This window comes from Diceros bicornis, chromosome 5, assembly GCF_020826845.1.
Source record: "Diceros bicornis minor isolate mBicDic1 chromosome 5, mDicBic1.mat.cur, whole genome shotgun sequence".
NCBI classification, from domain to species: domain Eukaryota; kingdom Metazoa; phylum Chordata; class Mammalia; order Perissodactyla; family Rhinocerotidae; genus Diceros; species Diceros bicornis.
This window is the reverse complement of record NC_080744.1, coordinates 67,430,153-67,450,472: the sequence shown is the minus strand read 5'-3', so window position 1 is coordinate 67,450,472 and position 20,320 is coordinate 67,430,153. Positions and strand designations below refer to the sequence as shown.

The 20,320-nt window shown below is 46.9% G+C and overlaps 1 protein-coding gene across 5 annotated transcripts; it reads left to right on the top strand.

Annotated features, from left to right (window-relative positions):
- Nucleotides 1-4,944: 4,944 nt before the first annotated feature.
- Nucleotides 4,945-18,002, top strand: UBL7 (ubiquitin like 7). 5 transcript variants are annotated; one of them, XM_058542063.1, is made up of 12 exons: nucleotides 4,945-5,022; nucleotides 6,952-7,164; nucleotides 7,987-8,106; nucleotides 11,517-11,599; nucleotides 12,418-12,502; nucleotides 13,054-13,111; nucleotides 13,477-13,704; nucleotides 13,839-13,972; nucleotides 14,232-14,281; nucleotides 14,524-14,691; nucleotides 15,242-15,364; nucleotides 17,753-18,002. In XM_058542063.1, the coding sequence occupies exons 2-12, from the start codon at nucleotides 6,981-6,983 to the stop codon at nucleotides 17,888-17,890; spliced, it is 1,371 nt and encodes a 456-aa protein (XP_058398046.1). In that variant the 5' UTR covers nucleotides 4,945-5,022; nucleotides 6,952-6,980; the 3' UTR covers nucleotides 17,891-18,002. The 5 variants fall into 5 exon arrangements, with proteins under 5 accessions (XP_058398046.1, XP_058398045.1, XP_058398049.1 ...); XM_058542062.1 differs by lacking the exon at nucleotides 4,945-5,022 and adding an exon at nucleotides 5,075-5,171; XM_058542064.1 differs by lacking the exons at nucleotides 4,945-5,022; nucleotides 13,477-13,704 and adding an exon at nucleotides 5,078-5,171.
- Nucleotides 18,003-20,320: the final 2,318 nt, after the last annotated feature.

The following is a 20,320-nucleotide window of genomic DNA, read 5'->3' as shown; positions in this document are numbered from 1 at the left end:
AGCATATGGGGAAATATCCAAGTTAAGTGAAATATGCAGATTACTAAACACATGTGTAGTATAATCTAAATTTTGTTAAATACATGTATTTATTTAATTCAATAAAATTAAACTTTTAGAAGCATAAAAAAGTTAACAATTCTCATCTATTGGTGATAGATCCATCTTAAAGCAAAACAAAGATGCTACCAGCTATCAAGACCCACACTAAAGCTACAGAAATCAAGGTGCATAGTATTGGCATAGATAGGCATGCCATAGGTGTATGGTATTGGCACAGGATAGAAGAATACATCAACTGGACAGAATAGAGTCAGAAATTGACCCATACATAACAGTCACCTTATTTATTACAAAGCTGTCACTGAAATTCAGTGGGGACAGGATTAAAAAAAAAAACAGTGCTGGATCAATTGATACCCATATGAAAATAAGAACTTTGATTCGTATCTCACTTCATATATAAATATTAATTTGAAATTGACCATAGACCTAAATGTGAAAGATAAAACTCACAGAAGAAAACATAGAAAAATATCTTCATAATTACAGCAGTTTCTTAAATAAGATACAAAAAGTGCTTTTCATCAAAATAAAATTTCATAAATTGGACTTCTAAGAAATTCTTAAAAAATACCATTAAGAGAGTAAAAAAGCAAGCTACCAACTGGAAGAAGATATTCACAATATATATTTTTGGAAAGTACTTACATCTGTTGAATTCTTAATTTCAGTGACAATATTTATTTCTTTTTTTGTTGTGAGGAAGATCAGCCCTGAGCTAACATCTGTGCTAATCCTCCTCTTTTTGCTGAGGAAGACCGGCTCTGAGCTAACATCTATTGCCAATCCTCCTCCTTTTTTTTTCCCCAAAGCCCCAGTAGATAGTTGTATGTCATAGTTGCACATCTTTCTAGTTGCTGTATGTGGGACACGGCCTCAGCATGGCTAGAGAAGCGGTGCGTTGGTGCACGCCCAGGATCTGAACCCGGGTCGCCAGTAGTGGAGCGCTCGCACTTAACGGATAAGCCACAGGCCGGCCGACAATACTTATTTCTAAAAGTTCTTTTTGGTTCTTCTCAAATATGCCTGTTCTTTTCTCATCATGTCTTATTCTTTCTTAACGGCTTGATATCTTCTTCAGTGTCTTTAACAAATTTTAACATGCTTATTTTATTTCTCTTTTTTATTGACTTCCTAATATCTGACATTTTTGGTGTTGTGACTCGTTTGTTCTTCTGCTCTTTCTTACAGTGGCTTATTTCCATGAATATTTGCTAATTCTTTGTGTACAATCTTCAGTTTAGCTTTCTTCTTTCCTGTTGGATGGTATGGGTTTTGGTAGTCTTGCTCCAAAGAGGACTTATATTTTTTACCAAGAGCCCCAGGACCAATAAAAAAAAGTGTACATTTTATGTAAATTATTTCTAAATAAAGTTGACTTAAAAAACTAGAGGTTAGGGCTGGCCCGTGGCTTAGCGGTTAGGTGCGCGCGCTCCGCTGCTGGTGGCCCGGGTTCGGATCCCGGGCGTGCACCGACTCACTGCTTGTCCGGCCATGCTGAGGCCGCCTCCCACGTACAGCAACTAGAAGGATGTGCAACTATGACATACAACTATCTACTGGGGCCTTGGGGGAAAAAATAAATTAAAAAAAAAAAAAACTAGAGGTTATACTTAATCAAGATAACACTTTGAACATCCTACATTAATTATTTTATTTTCATGTCTTTAGTCTTTATATTTTTTATTCATATAGATCTAGGTTTTTTTGCTTTCTGTAAAAGAACAAACTGGATTAAAAGTTGAAATTTGTAGCCACTCAAATGACATATTATTTGCCTTTTTTCCTCTTATTAAATAGCAGACCTCAGTCTAGTCGAGTTCACTCACACAAAACCCACCCAACTATATATTTTATCTTACCATTGAACCTTTATTTTTTTTAAAGATTTTATTTATTTATTTCCCACCCCCCCCAAAGCCCCAGTAGTTGTATGTCATAGCTGCACATCCTTCTAGTTGCTGTATGTGGGCCGCAGCCTCAGCATGGCCGGAGAAGCAGTGCGTCGGTGCGCGCCCGGATCCGAACCGGGGTCCCCAGCAGCGGAGCGTGCACACTTAACTGCTAAGCCATGAGGCCGGCCCGCCATTGAACCTTTAATCTCTCAATAGAGAAATTAAACTCTCAATAGTTCTGTATCCATTCATTGGACATTATATGTTACTGTTACTGTATGTTAAATTGCAGACCCCAGGACCAATTTTTGATGTTTCTGCGCAAGCTTGCACAAAGGATCAGTCTGGGGTTTCAAATTCTCAGGAAAGGTTATTCTTGCACACATCAACTGCCCTGCCCTCAGAGCCAAGCAGAGAGATCTTTTCTTGCCTTCTATTAGTGCTGATACATGGTTTTCTGTTTGTTTGTGTTTGTAGTCTGCCCTTTCACTTAGGGTGCAAATCTTTTAAAGGTTTCAACTTTATGCAGTGGTGTCAGTTTCAGTCTTTGAGGGGCCCAGTGCTTTGGTGTTAATACAAAAATCTCCAAGCAAGGTTTCCAGGACCACTAATCTCTCTGGAGAGGTGCTCATCAGCTCTCAAGCTCATTGCCTTGTTTCCAGTTCCCCCTTCATTTCTGGCATCTGAGGAGTTCCCCTTTCTCCTGTGACCACACCCATGTGATTTTTAATAAGTGTATTATTTTATACATTTGTTTGTAGGAGGAGTAGTTACAGATGATTTTCATTTGCTGCCTTGCCAGACCCAGAGATCCCCATATTAATTTTACAAACAGAAAAAAGTTAAAAATGCAAATGTACATCCTTATAATTTGTTTCCCAATAGTTAATGATAGGGCCAAATAATCTCTTGAAGGTTTAGTGAGTAATTGTTCACCACTTTCTCAGAGAGAGCTAATGAGGGTGTCAATGTCTCCAGATATGTATGGCCTGGCTGAGAGACTGGGCCCTAACTCTTTCCTTTTTACCACGTCTGGTCATTCATCTTTGTCTTGCGTCCAGGCTCTTCTAATTTTATCTAGACTCTGACCCTTGCTTCTGAGTATAGTACGTACTTGGTAAACTGGATCTCAAAGAACCTGCTTGGTCCTGGGTTATTCCTTCATTCATCTGCTCATTTAATAATTTATCATTACAATATTTCTGAACATTGTAATGATTCAGAACTCAGAGAGGATTACTTCCTTTCCTGGGAGCAACAAGCTACAGCAAGACAACCACATTTGGAAGACAGCTTTGGCCTGAATTATTCATTCAACAAATATTTACGCTCAACTGCTATGTGCCAGGCCCTGGTCAACTGCTGAAGATAAAGTGGAGGGCAAGATAGTCATTGTCCATTCCCCTGTGGAGATTATAATGAAATCAACCCAAACAAGAAATTCATGAGCACCTAGTATATTCAGTTCCACTTTGAGGAAAACAAAATGAAGACAGGGTCCTTGTCTTCTGCAGGCAGTTAAGGCAGAACACTGAACAAAGTTTAATAAAATACTAAAGTATGTAGTTCAGGTGCAAGCCTTAGTAGATAGGAGAGGCAGGAGCCTAAAGAAGACTGGATAGCCAGGAAGGATTTCTGAAAGAGAGGTTATATCTAAAGATGGGTAGTACAGGGAAGGGGGGACTTTGGGGACAGCCAGGAGGAGTCTGGGCTTCAGCCTGAAAGACGGAGTGGCAGACTTTGTGAAACTCTCCCACATATCTCATCGGAACAGCAGAGGGGTGATTAGCTTCCAATGCTAGGCCCTCCCAGACTCTGCAGTTTGTCTGCTCTCCTCAGTCAAGCTGTCCTGCTCAGTTGCTGCCCTAGTTCCCCGCCTACATTGGGAAGTTCCAGAGTTACGCTTTTACATTTGTGCACAAAGGCTGGCTATGATGGACTTCATTCTTTTCTTTTTTTTTTTTAGTTTTTTTTTTGAATTTTACTTATTTATTTTTTTCCCCCAAAGCCCCAGTAGATAGTTGTATGTCATAGCTGCACATCCTCCCAGTTGCTGTATGTGGGAGGCGGCCTCAGCATGGCCGAGGAAGCAGTGCGTCGGTGCGCGCCCGGGATCCGAACTCGGGTGGCCAGCAGCAGAGCGTGCGCACTTAACCGCTAAGCCACGGGCCGGCCGGACCTCATTATTTTCTTATATTCACCTTAGTCCTTCAATTAATTCCTTGAGTAGAGTCCAATCAGAAGTAGCCCCTCTTCAATGTTTTAGCTAATCCTAACTTCTGTGCAGACAATCCAGTTCTAATTGTGCATCTAAACTAGGCAGTTTCTCTAAGAGAGTTCAGGGGAAATTCCCCTCCCCAAGCTGCTTCGATGAATGGCTGTTCTATAAACCCCACCACTGCATGTTGGGGCGTACCATGAACCCGACGTAGTAGCTCCTCTCACAAACCAACTTTTAGAGCAGTCATCGTTCAGATCCTGGTATGCCCCATAGGGAGGTTCGCGCGGGAAGCAAGAAGAGAGGAGCATAAGAGGCTGACTTCACCCGAGGGCAAGCCGTTTTCACAGTGAGGCTGCGAGGACCCGCTGGGGCGTGTCTGGAGAAGCCGCTCGGGAAACGGCCTTCGTGGAGGGAAGGGTCGGAGCGGGTGGGGACCCGGGGTCCGCGATCCAGTCGAGGGCCGGGCAGCGGGCGTTCCCATCTAACAACCCGATAGACTCCGCAGGCTTCAAGGCCAGTGCGGGAATCACGGGGCTGTAAACCGCACACCTGGTCTCTCTCCGTCCCCCCATTCGCGCCTTAGAACACTGACAGAACCCTCTCGCGCGTAAGCACAAAGAGGGCCTCGCGCCGAAAATTTCAAACGGAGCAGCAGCCACGCCCTCCCCGGAACCGGAAGCTTTGCAACTAGCGCCCCTTGCCGGCCGGCTATTTATACAGGGTGGGGCTGCAGCAGGAACTGCAACTCCCAGAATGCAGCGCGGAGCTTCCGGTTTCCGGCGAGAGGACCGGAGTGAGTGTTTACACCGGCGGCTCTGCGGCCGGGTTCCTTCCGCGGGACGGGTGAGGGCGCTGGGTCCCGGGGCGCGCGGGCTCGTCGTGTGGTGACTAGTTCCCTGGTCGCGTGGGAGCGGTGGGGTCGTCACCAAAGAGATAGTGTCGTTACCTCACGACTGTCTTATGTGTGACCTTGGGCCAGTGGTTTCACCCTTGTGAGTCTCAGTTCTTCGTCTGTAATATGTGGATGATAATGTCTGCCTCAGGGAACAATTGTGAGGATTAAATGAGATCTGGTATAGAAAGAGACCTATTCCCTTCCGTGTCATAAACCTGGAGACGGAAGGTACTTTAAGATCTCCCGGGCAGCCTCGAGGCCTCACAGCCTTTTCTTTTCTTTTCCAAAGAAGCCTCTTTGGAAGCAATAATGATTATAACAAGGGCTTATCTTTCTTTACAAGATTTTTCCACCCTCGGAGTTTCTGATTCATTTTCCGGGCATCCGTATGTGCCAGGCATTGGGACAATAAGGGCAAAAAAAAAAATCTAGTCTTTGCTTTCAAGGGCCTCCAAGAATGGTATGCGGGGGAGGTTGAGAAGTAAATAAATATTTGTAGCCCTTTGCCCTGAGGGAATAGGGGGAGAACAGAGGAAAGGGAGGGGACAGAGGAGGCTGGATTTGGGCTGGTCTTGGTAGGAGTTTGCTAAGAGACCAAAGAGGGAAGAGGCATTACATGCAGAGTTAGCAGTTGAGCAGAGGTGTAAAGCTGGGGAGAGCTTTGTTATGAATGGAGGCTTGGGGGGGGTGGACTTAAGTGTTGGGGAGGGTGGGGCAGCCCAGAGCTCTTAGGGAGGAAGGCTGGCAGAGAGAACAGATGTGAATGTTTTTGTAAGCCAGGCTGTGGAGTTGAGACTTATTCATAGAGGTGGTTTGGAGTCACTGGAGGAGTTCTAAGTGGAGGAGTGACTTGATCAGATCTGTGTTTTAATATGATGGGTTGGGTGGCGGCATGGATATTCGATAGGGAGAGGTAAGAGGCAGGGAGCTTGTTATAAGTCTGTTGTAGTAGTTCAAGAGTTGATAAAGGATATAGAAAATAAGGAGTGTATGTAAGTGAGGGCGTTGGATGATCTCATTTGAATCTCACAACATTCCTATTAGATGGGATGGTGTTGTTTTTTTTTTTTTTGAGAAAGAGTGGCCCTGAGCTAACATCTGTTGCCAATCTTCCTCTTCCCCAAAGCCCCAGTAGATAGTTGTATGTCATAGTTGTCTAGTTGCTGTATGTGGGACGCCGCCTCAGCGTGGCTCAATGAGCAGTGTGTAGGTCCATGCCCAGGATCCGAACTGGCGAACTCCAGGCCGCCGAAGCGGAGCTGTGAACTTAACTGCTACACCCCTGGGCCAGCCCGGGATGGTGTGGTTTTTTTTTTTTTTTTTTTTTTTTTTTTTTTGTGAGGAAGATCAGCCCTGAGCTAACATCCATGCTAATCCTCCTCTTTTTTGCTGAGGAAGACCGGTTCTGAGCTAACATCTATTGCCAATCCTCCTCCTTTTTTTTTTTTTTCCCCCAGAGCCCCAGTAGATAGTTGTATGTCATAGCTGCACATCCTTCTAGTTGCTGTATGTGGGACGCGGCCTCAGCATGGCCGGAGAAGCGGTGTGTTGGTGCGCGCCCGGAATCTGAAACTGGGCCGCCAGTAGCAGAGAGCGCGCACTTAACCGCTAAGCCACGGGGCCGGCCCCGGGATGGTGTTTTTATGTCCACTTTAAAGATGAAAAACCTGAGGCCTAGAGAGCTGAAGTTCCTTGCTGTGCGTCATAGAACGCGTAAAGAGAGGACCCCAGATTTTAGTTCTGGCCTCCTGATGCTGCATCCTGTGCTTTTCCAACAGTGTCACACTGAATTCTCTCTCATTCAACTCCTTGGTGGGGTGGGGGTGGTATAGGTTGGTGGTCTGCCCTTTAACCACTAAGGCTTTGTTCCTTTACAGGGAGAAAGAGAGAGCGTGAAAGAGAGAGGATGTCTCTCTCAGATTGGCACCTGGCGGTGAAGCTGGCTGACCAGCCACTTGCCCCAAAGTCTATTCTTCGGTTGCCAGAGACAGAGCTGGGAGAATACTCACTGGGGGGCTATAGTATTTCATTTCTGAAGCAGCTCATTGCTGGCAAACTCCAGGAGTCTGTTCCAGACCCTGAGCTGATTGGTGAGTCTCTGTGGACTGGGGATGGGCTGCTGCTCTGATCTCTTTTTGGGGAGGCTACTTCTTGAATTACATGGGTAAATTAAATTAAATGGGTAAATTCGTTGCTTCATAATGTTAACACTCTGGGGAAGAGGTGGTTATTAGGTGAATAGAAACACAAATCATATAATAAAACTATTGTTTGCCATTTCAGTTGTGCATTATACTGAACTACTTTATGACAAATTTCCTTAACTATGACCTTGTTGAATTCTTTCTCTGAAAGCAAGAATTTGGGGTGGGCTAGGGAAGGAGGAGCTGGTCAGGGAAAGCCCCCCAGTATATGGCATTTGGGGTGGGTCTTAAGGGATGATTAGAAGGATTTTGGTTGGTTGGTTGGTTGGTTGGTTAGGGGGAAGGCAATAAAAAAGGAAAGGAAGATGACAAGGACATTCTAGGTGGAAGAAGAGGGAATTTAAATATAACATAATTATATTATAAACTCATGGCTTATAAACTGGCAAAATGGTGTAACTGACAAAAAGTATGTTTTCGGTCACAAAAACACTGGGTTCATCCTTTTTTATTGTTGCATTTTCCCATCTGTTTAAGTTGAGCAGTATCCGTGATGTTAAGCTCTAGAGCTTTCCTATGCGTGGATTCTATATTTTATGAGTTTGTACTTGCTAGTGATTGTTATTGACATGTTTATTACATAAGAACACTTTTTAAAGCATATATCATTCCCCAGCTGTCTGTCCAATCAAGATAAGGTTTTTAGGGGACAGAAACCATCTAAATTGTTTTGAGGGGCAACGTATAAATGGGCAGTTCTTTTTTTAGATCTGATCTACTGTGGCCGGAAGCTAAAAGATGACCAGACCCTTGACTTCTACGGCATTCAACCTGGGTCTACAGTCCATGTTCTGCGCAAGTCCTGGCCCGAACCTGATCAGAAACCAGGTGAGTGAGGGTTGGCCATTAGTCAAACAGGCGGAGCTTATGGAATATCTACAAGGGAAGGAAGAGTCTGCATATTCCTGAGGCACAGGCTTGGGGGGAACAAAGGATGATTTACTGAGATGGTGATAGAGGATATCTTTCTTATTGGATTAGGCCACATTGATAAACAGGGTGCGGTTTTTACTTTCTTGCTGCCAACACCACTGACAGAAGGGGATGTGTTTCTCTACTTTTTCTATTCATTACCCACTATTTTAATGGGGTGGGGAGTTTGTGTCTATTTAAATTCCTTTAGGTTAACAGTTTATTTCTCAGTGAACTTGCTATCTTTTTGTTACTGTTATTACCATTCTCATTAGAAAAAAGCTGGAAACTCCTCTAATGCCGTAGTTGGTTCTCTTGTTAGCAAGTCTTCCCACCAGCTGCTTCAGGTGGTGATGTGCTCCGTCAGCTCACCCCTCCTGCTCTACTGGTCGTTTATTTTCCTGAAGCTTGAAAATATTCAAACAGTATTAAGGTAGCTCTTGGAAAATACATACAAAGCCTGTAGTGCCATTTTGATTTATTAATAAAAGGTGCTGCTTGGAATTCGTAATTTAACTTTTGCATCTGTGTTTTAAAAGCCTCCTCAAGGATAAAGCTAAGCTATCTACAAAAGATTAACTTTGCTAAACTGGCAGTTTGACGTATTTTTATAATGTTCATAATTTCTGTGACTGGTTATCAGCTTGGAATTTCCTCTCTTTTCAATTCTAAACATAAAGGACAAAAATATCTTCTTTTATATCCTGATGGAAAGTGAGAAAGAGAAAGGCAGAGAGTCTCTGACATCCAGGGGTTGGCCTGGCCTTCAGCTAGGCCTTGGAACATGAACAATTTCACAGATCACCAACATCTACAAGGCTACTCACTCTGAGACCATAACGGTTCAAGACAAAAACAAGATCCCTCTCATTTCTGAATAAAGACAAAAACTTGAATGTTGTCCAAACCACAAAAGTGACTGACTATCCCTCTGTCTTGGCTATTATGAATAACTGTTGCTCCTTTACCAATCACAGCTTTTGCTTTGCTCTAGTTTTCCTTCCATCTAGATAAGAATTATTAAGAAACCCAATCATAAAATCACCCCCACTTCCTGACAGCATCCAATCCAGAGCAAAACCCTACTTCCTTAAACTTTCTCCCAAATCACCCAGCCAAAGCCCAAATCCTACAAGTCCTTTCTAACATCCTCTTATTGAGATGCCCCACACTTCCGTGGTGTGCATTCTCCTCTTTGGAAGGAGCAGCAAACCCAACTTGTTCACCTGCACGTGTGCCCCTCTGGTCTTTGGCTGGAGGGCATTGACAGGAGGGATGTAACATTTGTTGCTTCTTTGAGCCAGATTGTTTCTCTTTGATATTTCATTTATTCATTACAGTGGCCCCGCAGGGTAGGTAACAGCATTGGCGTTTTATAGATGATGGAAAAGTGAGTTAGAAAGGTATTTATTCAAGGTCACCTCCTTAGAGAGTGAATGCAAGAGCTGGGATGTGAATCCAGGTTTTCTTGGCTCAAGAGCCCATGTTCTTTCCACTGGGCTGGCTGCCTCCCACTTTCAAAGGGTAAGATTAGCTCAGAGATGTTATAGAGACAACCATAGCTCTTAGCTGGTTATCAGCTTAAGATACTAAGAGTCCTTTTCTTCCCCCCTTCTGCCTGGAGATTTATTTTTAAAACAAATGGATTTTTTATTGGAAAGTGAAAGGAAACTTTTAGATCTGAAAAGAAACTGTTTTGTGATGGCATTTTAGATATTTTATCCTTGAGTGCTCTTTCAAAAGGAAGCACATTTTTTGATCTCCCAGTAGATTAGCGCCTGGAGGAGGAGAACCTGTCAGCTCTTCTCTCCCCTCCTGGATCCCTTTGGTGGTTCTCCATGGAGGGTTATAAATCCCTTCAGGATCTCACTTAGCCTGCTGTTTGAGTGGGGATGTATACCCCAAGCTCCAGCCACAAAAATAACTTATCATTCCTTCAAAGCACCTCATTCTTTTATTCTTGCATGCCTTTGCACGTGTTCTCACTTAGGCCTGGAATACCGTCTCCTCCCAGTGAACATCTCTTCTACCTTAAATACCCTCTCAAATGGTCTCCTCTGGGAGGCGGCTCTGTGTGGCCCTCACTCTCAGTGGTGGCTGCCTGCCTCCATGTTCCTACCACCCTAGCTGGGGTCCACATCTCTGCTGAGGTCCTCAGCTGGTACCTTGTAATTGTGTTTGTGTGTTAGATTGAGTCTTGTTTCTCCTGCTGTCTTCAGAGTTCCTTAATCGCAGGGACTCTTATTTTTTGCATTCCTGTGCCTTGCCCAAGACCAGGTATGGAGTAAATACTTAGTACATGTTTATTGAATGAATAAATTAGATAATTTACTTAGATGAATCTTTTTCAAGAGCGACAACCCTTATGATTAGAACTATAGGTAAGGATGTGATTGCCACACCGAACCCCAGGGGTGCCATTCACCTTGTTATGGGAAATGGTGCCCCTGCGGTTGGCCAGTACACAGTCTGTAGAATCACAGGTAGCCGTCCTGGGTGAGGGTAACCACACTTTTAAAAGTGTGACCCAGGGTGAACTTCCTATTTATGTTCCCTCCTTTTACCCAAATTTCTTCACTTATGAAATGGACTGATTTCCTAAATAGTAAAGTAACCAAGTAAAATTAACACAATCACTAAACTTCCCCGTATATATGAATCATAGTGTCCAAAGATCAAAAAGAAGTACAGTGTATTTTCTTGGTCCTTCTTGTTTTTTTTAAATTCAAAATAATATTACAGAAGTCTGAAAGAAAATATCAAAGAGAAAATAATTACCCCTGATCCTGTCACCCTACCTAAGTGCTGTGCTTCCATTTCTCCCCTTCCAGCCTTGGACCACATGCACGCTGACACGTTTTACGTAGTTTCACTAGAGAACGCACATACAACTTTGTGTTCTATTTCTTTCTCTTAACATATTGTGTCAGCATGGCTCCATATTGTTCAGATGGCTTGCAGCACTTATTATAAATCACTGCATAAGTCTTCTGAGTTGATTATACCTTCCTCTTTTCAAATGTAAGAAGTCTAGAATTCCTGCAGTGAGATATTGGTCAGAGCAGCGTCTTTCATGTGGTGAGATTCCCCTCTGCTGGAACTTGAATTTGTTTGTTTTATCTGCTGAAGATACTTCAAAGAGAGGGCAATTTTCACGTCTGTGGCATAAATGGGTGTTTCTGAATGGGCAGTCACATTCTTACTGGGGTGATGAGGGAAGGGAGCCTGCAGACCAAGCTGCATCGGGCCACATGCTGAAATGATGTTCTGCGTCTGCGGCAGGGGCAGAGCCCGGGCTGTAGGGTAACTAAGTGTCTTGTCCCCAGAACCTGTGGACAAAGTGGCTGCCCTGAGGGAGTTCCGTGTGCTGCACACTGCCCTGCACAGCAGCTCCTCCTACAGGGAGGCGGTGAGTGTGTGCCGTGGCCCCCTGCCCGAGACTCTTGCCAGGCCTGCAGGAGAGGATGTGAATGCTGGCGAGTGGTGTAGAGTGGGAGCTGGAAGCCCGTTGCCATGGCTACCAAGAGTTCCTCGGGGAGTTTTTGCCGTATCTGTGGGTCTCAGTAGAGCCCTATCTTCCCCCAAAGAGGCTCTTGCAGCTAGGCATTGTTGATTCCCTCTAATGATAATGATACAACCTCTCCTCCCTCTAATGATAATGATACAACCTCTCCTGATACCGGCCTCATGGAATGAATATGGTGACAGCCAAAGGATCCACATACCGTTTCTGCTGGGCCTCATTCTTGGACTTTGGCTAAACTGCCTGCCCACCACTCCTTACCTGGATCTCCTCACTGGGAAAGCAGGCTGATGGCTTTCTGTAGGAGAGTTGATAAGCAAAATTAATACAGCTGTGAACTTCCCAGTATATATGAATATGAAACGATAATTGTATGGAGATTGAAAAGGACTTTTGGGACCTAGGGAAACCTTTGTTATTGGGCTTGTAACGAGAGCCTTTATTTTGGAAGCATTAAAACTGTAGATGAGAGAAAGGACCAGAGATTGAAGGTTTACTGTGGTCTTGCTTTTTTATTGTTTGTTTCTCCTCCAGTAAGCCACAATCTCAGAGAAAAAAGAGGTTCATCTATTTCCTGGGGCTATTGTTCCGTTGTGGTGATGTCTGTGCAAGCACTTAGGGAGGAAGTACTTCAGTAGAGTGTGAGTATTTGCTGAATGGATTGAGCTAGTTTGAGTGCTCAGACCTCCCCATTTCTCCTGCAGGTCTTTAAGATGCTTGGCAATAAGGAATCTTTGGATCAGATCATTGTGGCCACCCCAGGCCTGAGCAGTGATCCCATTGCTCTCGGTAAGTGCAGGATTGAACTTGAGGAAATAGTTGTTGTTGGAGAAGGAGAAACCAGGAGAAGGCAAAAACCCTCAAGAGTTTTTGACCATCTTTTGAAGAATCACTGGTCTTGGGGGGGAGAGGAGTAACCAAACAGATACCCAGCCCTCCAAGAGCTGTCAGTCTCACAGAGAAGTCATGGCCTAACTAACATCATAAATGAGACTATGAGGATGCCAAATGAGGGCAGCGGTTAGCCCAAACCACAGCAATCCGGGAAGACTTCCTGCACACATTGATGGATGAGGGAAGAATCCAGAGATGTGGGGAAAAGAGGCTGGTGTGTCAGTACTCAGTATGTGACCTCGGTGCAGGGGGAGGTGGCGGGTAGGGAACAAGATGGAGAGTACTTGGTTTGTGCTGTGTGGTGCTTGGTTTCCTCCACTTCTCATGAGGGCTGCTTTGGGGTCCTCTGTCCCTGTTGAGCTGGTTGCTCTGAGGCCTGAAGCCTCTTCTCCCTCCTGGATCTGGCTAGATTTCCACTCTCTGAGGTGAGCACTGTTCTCCTTCAGGGGTTCTCCAGGACAAGGACCTTTTCTCTGTCTTTGCTGATCCCAACATGCTTGATACGTAAGTATACCCGTCTGTCTCTCCTCATATGGTCGGGCCAGAAACCTGATTGTCGTCCTGGATTCTGCTCTTGGAGCCCATCCCTGGTCTACCCCCAAGTCTACCTTCTAAATATGTCAACAGGTGAGAAAGAGCAGGGGGTTCTGGGGGAATGACAAGCCCAGGGGCAGGGGCATGTGGAGATGCCGAGATGAAGCAGGGTTCTGAGGGAGGCAGTTTTGCAGGCTGGGTTCAGTTTAGATCTCATTCAGTAGATATTAGGGAGCCTTTGAAGGCTTTTAAGCTGAGGAAAGAAGCAGGTGCATAGATCCCTAAAATTTTAGAGCTGGAAGGGACCGTGGGGGTTATGTTCCTTATTTTGCAAGTAAAGAAAACAGCTCCACCCTGGGAAGAGAAGGGACCTGTCAAAGATTGCCCAGGGAAGTAGTGATGGAGTTGAGACCGGAGACTGACCGCAGAGCCTCCCTGGCTGTACATGTCCCATCATGCCTTGTGGAGGGGAAGGTGAAGTATCTGAAGTGGATCCCGGGACTGAAGGCCTTGCCACTGTTGCTGGGGGCAAGCAGCAGGAGGACAAAGCCAACTGGAGAGAGGTGCTAAAGACTGAGGAATTTAAGGGCAGGCACAGGCGCTTGATCATTGTGAGGGGTACCCAGAAATCCAATCATGGCTGAGGGTGCTCTTTCCTTCTTAGTCACCCTTGGGTTTCTTTCTGCCCCTGTCCCAGTTTGGTGCCTGCTCACCCAGCCCTGGTCAATGCCATCATCCTGGTTCTGCACTCGGTGGCAGGCAGCACCCCGCTGCCAGGGGCTGACTCTTCTTCCCGGAGCATGCCCTCCAGCTCATACCGGGACATGCCAGGTGAGCCCCAGGAGAGCAAAAATTGGCATCCCATAGAGTGGGCAGTGGCCCAGGGATTTGCTTTACTCAGCAGCTATGTATAGCACTGGCAGAGGGTGTTCCTTGGGAACTCTCGGTTTGAATCAGGGAGTGCATCTGTCCTGTAATTTTCCAAAGGGAGAGAGGAAAATACGAATTTGGAGAGTATCTCAGCTGAGATTCTGGAGCTACGCCTGTGCCTTTCTGTTCTTCCTCCTGAAATCTGTTCTCCCTCCTCCAGGTGGCTTCCTGTTTGAAGGGCTCTCTGATGATGAGGACGACTTTCACCCAGTAAGTGGCCTGGCTGCCTGCCCTTTGGGGAGATGGTGCTGAAGCTGGTTCCCTCCCTGGGACCTTTCACGCCCACGCTCTGAGGTGGACATAGGCCCTTTGGTGGCCAAGTCTCTGTCATACTGTTCCTTTCTGAACCTGCCGCTTGGGGAGTCTCCCCAAGAACAGTTCCTGGAGTGGGGTGGGTTCACCTGGGAATGTCACAGTGCTGTTTCCCTGATTCTGGTGCCTCCCTTCTCCAGAGCGCCAGGTCCACGCCCTCTAGCAGCACACCCAGCTCCCGCCCAGCCTCCTTGGGCTACAGTGGAGCCGCTGGACCCCGGCCCATCACCCAGAGTGAGCTGGCCACCGCCCTGGCCCTGGCCAGCACTCCGGAGAGCAGCTCTCACACACCAACTCCTGGCACCCAGGTATGGAGAGTCAGAAGATGGAGATCAGGCCCCCAAGACAGAAGCTCCCAGGCAGTAGAATGGTTAACCTTTGCCGCCCTTGTGCTTGATCTGGTAGGAGCTGAACTCTGCCCGGAGCCCTGGTGGTTTTCTCAGTTCACATCCCCTTCCCTTGCCTTTAGGTCTCAGAAGTCTGGGGTTCAGCACAGCCCTGATTGATTCCTCCTCCTGGGAGTTCAGAAGAACCTCCCCTGCCATAATGTGCTCTCCTTCATCCCTGACAGGGCCCAGCCATCACTGGCTTAAGCATTCCTGGTGATGGTCACTCAGGCTTCTCCCAGGGCTGGGTCCCAGGCTGGGTCAGGGGCTCAATTCCATTTCCCTGGAGCAGAAGAGAATGGAACCGTTTGTGCCCACGTAGTGAGCTTTTAGGTACCTCTGTGTGGTTGTCTCACGCAGGCCTCTATTGGGAGGCACCCTAGGGGACGATGGGGTGATGTGACAGCAGTGGGTGTGTGCTGGGAGATGGAGATGGCTCTGAGGGTGGCACTAACCACTGATTTGTGTCTAGGGCCATTCCTCAGGGACCTCACCCATGTCCTCCGGTGTGCAGTCAGGGACGCCCATCACCAATGATCTCTTCAGCCAAGCCCTGCAGCACGCCCTGCAGGCCTCCGGGCAGCCCAGCCTTCAGGTCAGTCTCCACTGCTGCTGTCCCCGAGGCTTCGTAGTTACTTTGGGTACTGAGCTTTTTTCTGCTCTCTGGAGGGCCTTCCCACTTGGCATGCTTCACTCTAGGAACAGCTGGGGCATGGCAGAGCGACAGGAGAGGATGCTTCCATGCCTGCACCCAGTGACCCTGGCCTGACTCCACTGACCTTCTGGCTTGGATACTTATGGCAGTTTTAGTCAAGGAGCCATTCATTCATTCATTCTGTGAGCATTAATTGAGTGTTGAGCAGGTATATACCAGTCCTGGGTCCAGCTCCTGGGGTAGAGATGAGCCAGGCCTTGTCCCCGCCATGGAGGGGCACCAGGCAGCTACCGAACCAGGGGAGCAACAGGGCGAGAAGCCCAGCCCAGGCATGAGGTGAGGGCCTAGTTCAGACAAAAGTCTTCTGAGGAAGGAGTGTTTAAGCTGATTGTCTAAGAATTAGAGGTTAGCCAGGCAGGGAAGAGGGTGTTGGAGGTGGGGGGAAGGTGGCCAGGCAGAGGCAGCTACCCGTTTGAGTGAATGTGTGGAGGTCCATGTGACATACTCAAAACTGCAAGGCCAGCAGGCAGTGTCCTTGTGTAGAAGACCCCGAGATGGAGCCAGAGAAACAGAGAGCAGGAGCCTGAGTTGAGGGCCTTGAGTGCCTGGCTGAGGAGATTAGCTTTGATCCTGCAGTCACCAGGGAGCCATGGGAGGTTTTAAGGAGGGAGTGACACCATCCACTCTGCTTCATGGAAAGGTCACCCCAAGGGGTCAACGATCTCTTGCATGGCTCTGCATGAGCTGTCTGCTCCCCTCTTTCCTTTGCTCCTCACAGTGAGCTTAGGGGGTGAGCATCATTTCTGGAACTTATCCAGGGTCATACATCCTTTAAGTGGTTAGAGACAGGGTTCCAGCCCGTGTGTTTTCTCTACCCCATTTGGCCCCGGTGGACAGTGAGGGGCACAGGAGCAGGACCCATGGACAGCTTGTCTTTTCTGTTCCTTCATCTGCCCCAGCTAGAGGCCTGTTCACTCTGCTCTCCAGTTCAGGAGCTTTCACTGGCTCCATCTGGCCTGTGAACTGAATCCGTGTTGGTTTGTGTGGTTTTTTAAAAGCCCTCCACATCTTCACCCTTGCTTGCCTGCCTCTCTGAATTTGCATCTTTTCCCTATAGCCTTCTCCTTCCCACATGTGAACATATCATATCGTTTTCCCTAAGTTGTGCACTTCCCTCCTTCATGACATAGAGATAGTAATGAAGCTTTGAAAGTACTAAAAGAAAATGTGGGTTAATTTCTTTAAACCCTTGTGGTAGAGAAGGCCTTTCGTAACTGAAAGTCAAAATCCGGGAGCCATTATATAAAGATTGATAAATTTTGAGTTCATAAAAGTGAAAATTTATGCATAGCTGACCAAACCAAAAAAAAAAAACCAAGCAAAGTGTGAAGACTAACAACAAACTAGGAAAAAATCTGTAACACATATCAGACAAAGGGAAAAACCTCCCTGTTACGTGGAAGTTCTAGTAATTTAGGACCAACAACTCCATAGAAAAATGAGCAAAGAGTACGGACAGACTATTTATGGAAAAGGAAATCCAGATGGCCCTTAAAACAGTGTAATTCCTTGCAGTCCCCTTTCTTGGAATTTATCCTGGAGATTTACGTGCATGTAGAAAATGACGTTTGTACCAAATCAGTCACTGCAGCGTTGTTGGTAATGGCAAAAGTTCGGAAACAGCTCAGTTATGGTACCTTTCAGGACATCCACGAGTTGGAATATTAGAGAGTTATTAAAAAGTTCTTTATGTACTGGCATAGAGAGATCTTCAGGATACATTAATTATGTTAAAAAAAAAAAGATGGGGCGGATGTAGAACAGGGGTACAAGAGAAGGGTAAATATAGGAATATATATTTGTATTTCCTCAAAGAAAATAAAATAGGTTATCTGGGGTAGGAATGGGAGTGGGTGAGAGTAAGACTTTTTACTATGTATCATGCTCAAACCAAAACTAGTTTTAAAATTTATCCCCCCTCCCTATTTGTGTGTGTGTGTGTGTGTGTGTGTCTGTCTGTCTGTCTATACATAGCAAGAGAAAGAAAGTAGTTGAATTTTTTGAAATTTAGACATTGAGTAATTTTGTGCTTTCTCTTTTGATTATTATGTTAAATTTTCCTTTTGTTATTGGACAAACTTTTAATTTGTTCTCTAAACCCTCAGGCCTCTCTTGTAGTCCTCCTAGAAGCCCTGTGTCCTGTGGAACTTCACATCAGCAACTTTGCTGTAGGAACCCACCGTCCTCTCTCCCCCTGAAAGGATAGACCTAAGTGAGTGTCCATAGGATCCCAACTAACAGCTTCTGCCTGGTCCTGTCTTTCTGCAGAGCCAGTGGCAGCCCCAGCTGCAGCAGCTGCGCGACATGGGCATCCAGGATGATGAGCTGAGCCTTCGGGCCCTGCAGGCCACTGGCGGGGACATCCAAGCAGCCTTGGAGCTCATCTTTGCTGGAGGAGCCCCATGAGTTCCCTGCTCCTCCCGAGCCCCTGCAAACTGCCAAGGCAGCTGCCTATGGGAAGCACTCCTGAAGGTGCCCCAGCTCTCCTCTCCCCCAATACACCTGATGGTCAACCTTCTGCTTTGTCCAGTGCTTGGCCTCTCTGGCTAGTCTGAGCTGGTGGAGGCAGTGGGGCAAGCATGGTGTGTGGGTCTTGCTGCTGTGGCATCAGGGAGCAGGGCTGGCCCCTGCTTCTGTGGAGAATTTTAGACCCATGTCATGGGATGCTGTATGATGCCCACATTCTCTTTTGGGAGAAGTTTCCAATGATAGCCCCCAGACCCTTTGGTGCTGTGGGGTGTGGCATCCTCAAGATGTGCCCAAGGCTGCTGCCCAGTCTCCAGGGTGGCTGCTGTGTTATGGCTATGGCCAGAAGAGGCCTCTGCTTCTGAGATGACCACAGTCTAGGGAGTGGCCAGGTGGATTTTCAGGGGGAGCAAGTAGTGGCAGCTTACCCTACACATTGCTCCCTCTCCCAAAAGCTTCCAAAAGATTCCTTGTCCCTCCCCTGGCCTACTGTCACCAGGCATTCTTTGACGCCTATTCTGTAATGATGCCAGAATCCAGGCCTCAGAGCTGTGCCAGGAAGCAGGGCCCTCTTCTCTGTCCTGAAGGCATAAATACAAGAGCAGTTAAATAACAATACTAAACAACAACACCAACATGAACAAGGCTCAGCTTTCCTATTGAAGAAAGGGCACCAACCCCCAAGCTGCTGCTCCATCTGCCCAAGCTCTTGTTCTCCTTGGCACACCGTTCCCTGCCGCGTCGCAGACATGGCCAAGTTGAGCGAGTGGGTTTCATGTGCTTTGAATACTTCGTCAGGAAAAAATCCTTCCCCTCAGATGGTATTTCGGTAGAAAGACCAGAGGTCTGCTCCTGCCCTGAGGCTCTGGTAGACGTTCCATCTGCATCATCCGCGATCATGGTCATTTGGCTTCTGCCTTTCACCTCCTGGGACAAAAGGTTTACCACTTAGGACAAATTACTCTGTCCTTTGTTCCCCAGAGTGTTTACCCCCTAGTCCCCTTTCTGCCCCAAGGGACCACACAGAACAAGCCTGCTCCCTCTGCTCCATTGGCAGGGCTTCAGTTAGGGAGACTTGCCCCTCTGACCTCTCCACCTGGTTTTGGTCCCCAGCACATCCTGTTCTTCTCTCTGGATGACCTCCAGCTTATCAGTGATACTCCTAAAGGGAGGTACGCAGGAGGACCCACTAGTCCAGACATAGCCTGAATAGCACATTGTTCTTTCCTTCCTCCAGAAAATATGAAGTCTCGCCACACTTCCCTCTTAATCCTAGAGTTAATGTTGAGAGGTGTTTGCATTGGCTGAAAAGACTCAACTCACCAGGCTTCTTGGTGCCAGGCCTCTCTGTGCCTCAGTGGTCTGCCTGGAGCCCAGCTGCCTCTTTGTGGTTGCGAGCAAAGACCAGGAAGCTCTGTCTTGAACCCGATGTCTCTGGCTTGTTTGTGGTGGAAACAAAGGCCAGTGCCATCCTTCTGGGCCTGCCTTGGTCAGATGGGCTGACACAGCCCTTGTCCCTGTGATACAGCCCACCTAGAGCTGGTTTCCATTCTGTGGCAACTTGCACCCTGCCCCCAGAGACTGACTTCAGAGGCGCTGGGGCTCCTTAACTTCCCCACCCCATTATGCTGTGGAACATTTGGGTAACCCTGCCCTGTCTCTGGAACTGATCCCCAAATACCAGTTACACTGCTTCCCAGAATTGAACTGTCCTCGCAACTTCCCTTTCCCTTCTTTGTCAGCTCTTTCCTCCATGGCCTTGGCAAGTTGGCTTTGCTTCCTGTGCCCATGTTTTAAATATATGTTGAGTCTGATAAGTGCTCCCTCTGAGCCTGGGGCTTTCCATGGGCCAAGGACTCCTTCCTCACAATTGCCCCCTTCACCCTTTCAACATTCATTCATTCAGCCTCTACTCTGTGCCAGGTAAACATGATGGGGTCCTTGCTCTCACAGAGCTGTATCATTGGTAAGACAGACAGAGGTTTACACTAAAGCCTGATGAGAACCAGGCCAGGCAGGTCTATTGGGCTAGGGGCTCATAGGAAGGGGAGCTCACTTGGGTTAGGGTGGAGTGTGTGTGTGAGGGAGGGCTTCTTGGAGAAAGTGGCATCTAAGCTGAGACCTGAAGCTTGAGGAGGAATTGGGCAGGAAGGTGTCCATGCTGAGTGGGCTAGGGGCAAGGAGAACATTGCTCCTGTAGCCTTGTGTGTCAGGGTGGATGGTGAGGTAGGCAAGGGCTAGATCGTTTGAAGTCATGTAACAAGTTTGGACTTAGCCTAAGGACAATGGGGAGTCACAGGAGAGTTTGAGTCAGAGGAGAGAGGCAGGTTTGCATTTTAGAAGATTCACGGGCTGCTGTGTGTGAAGAGA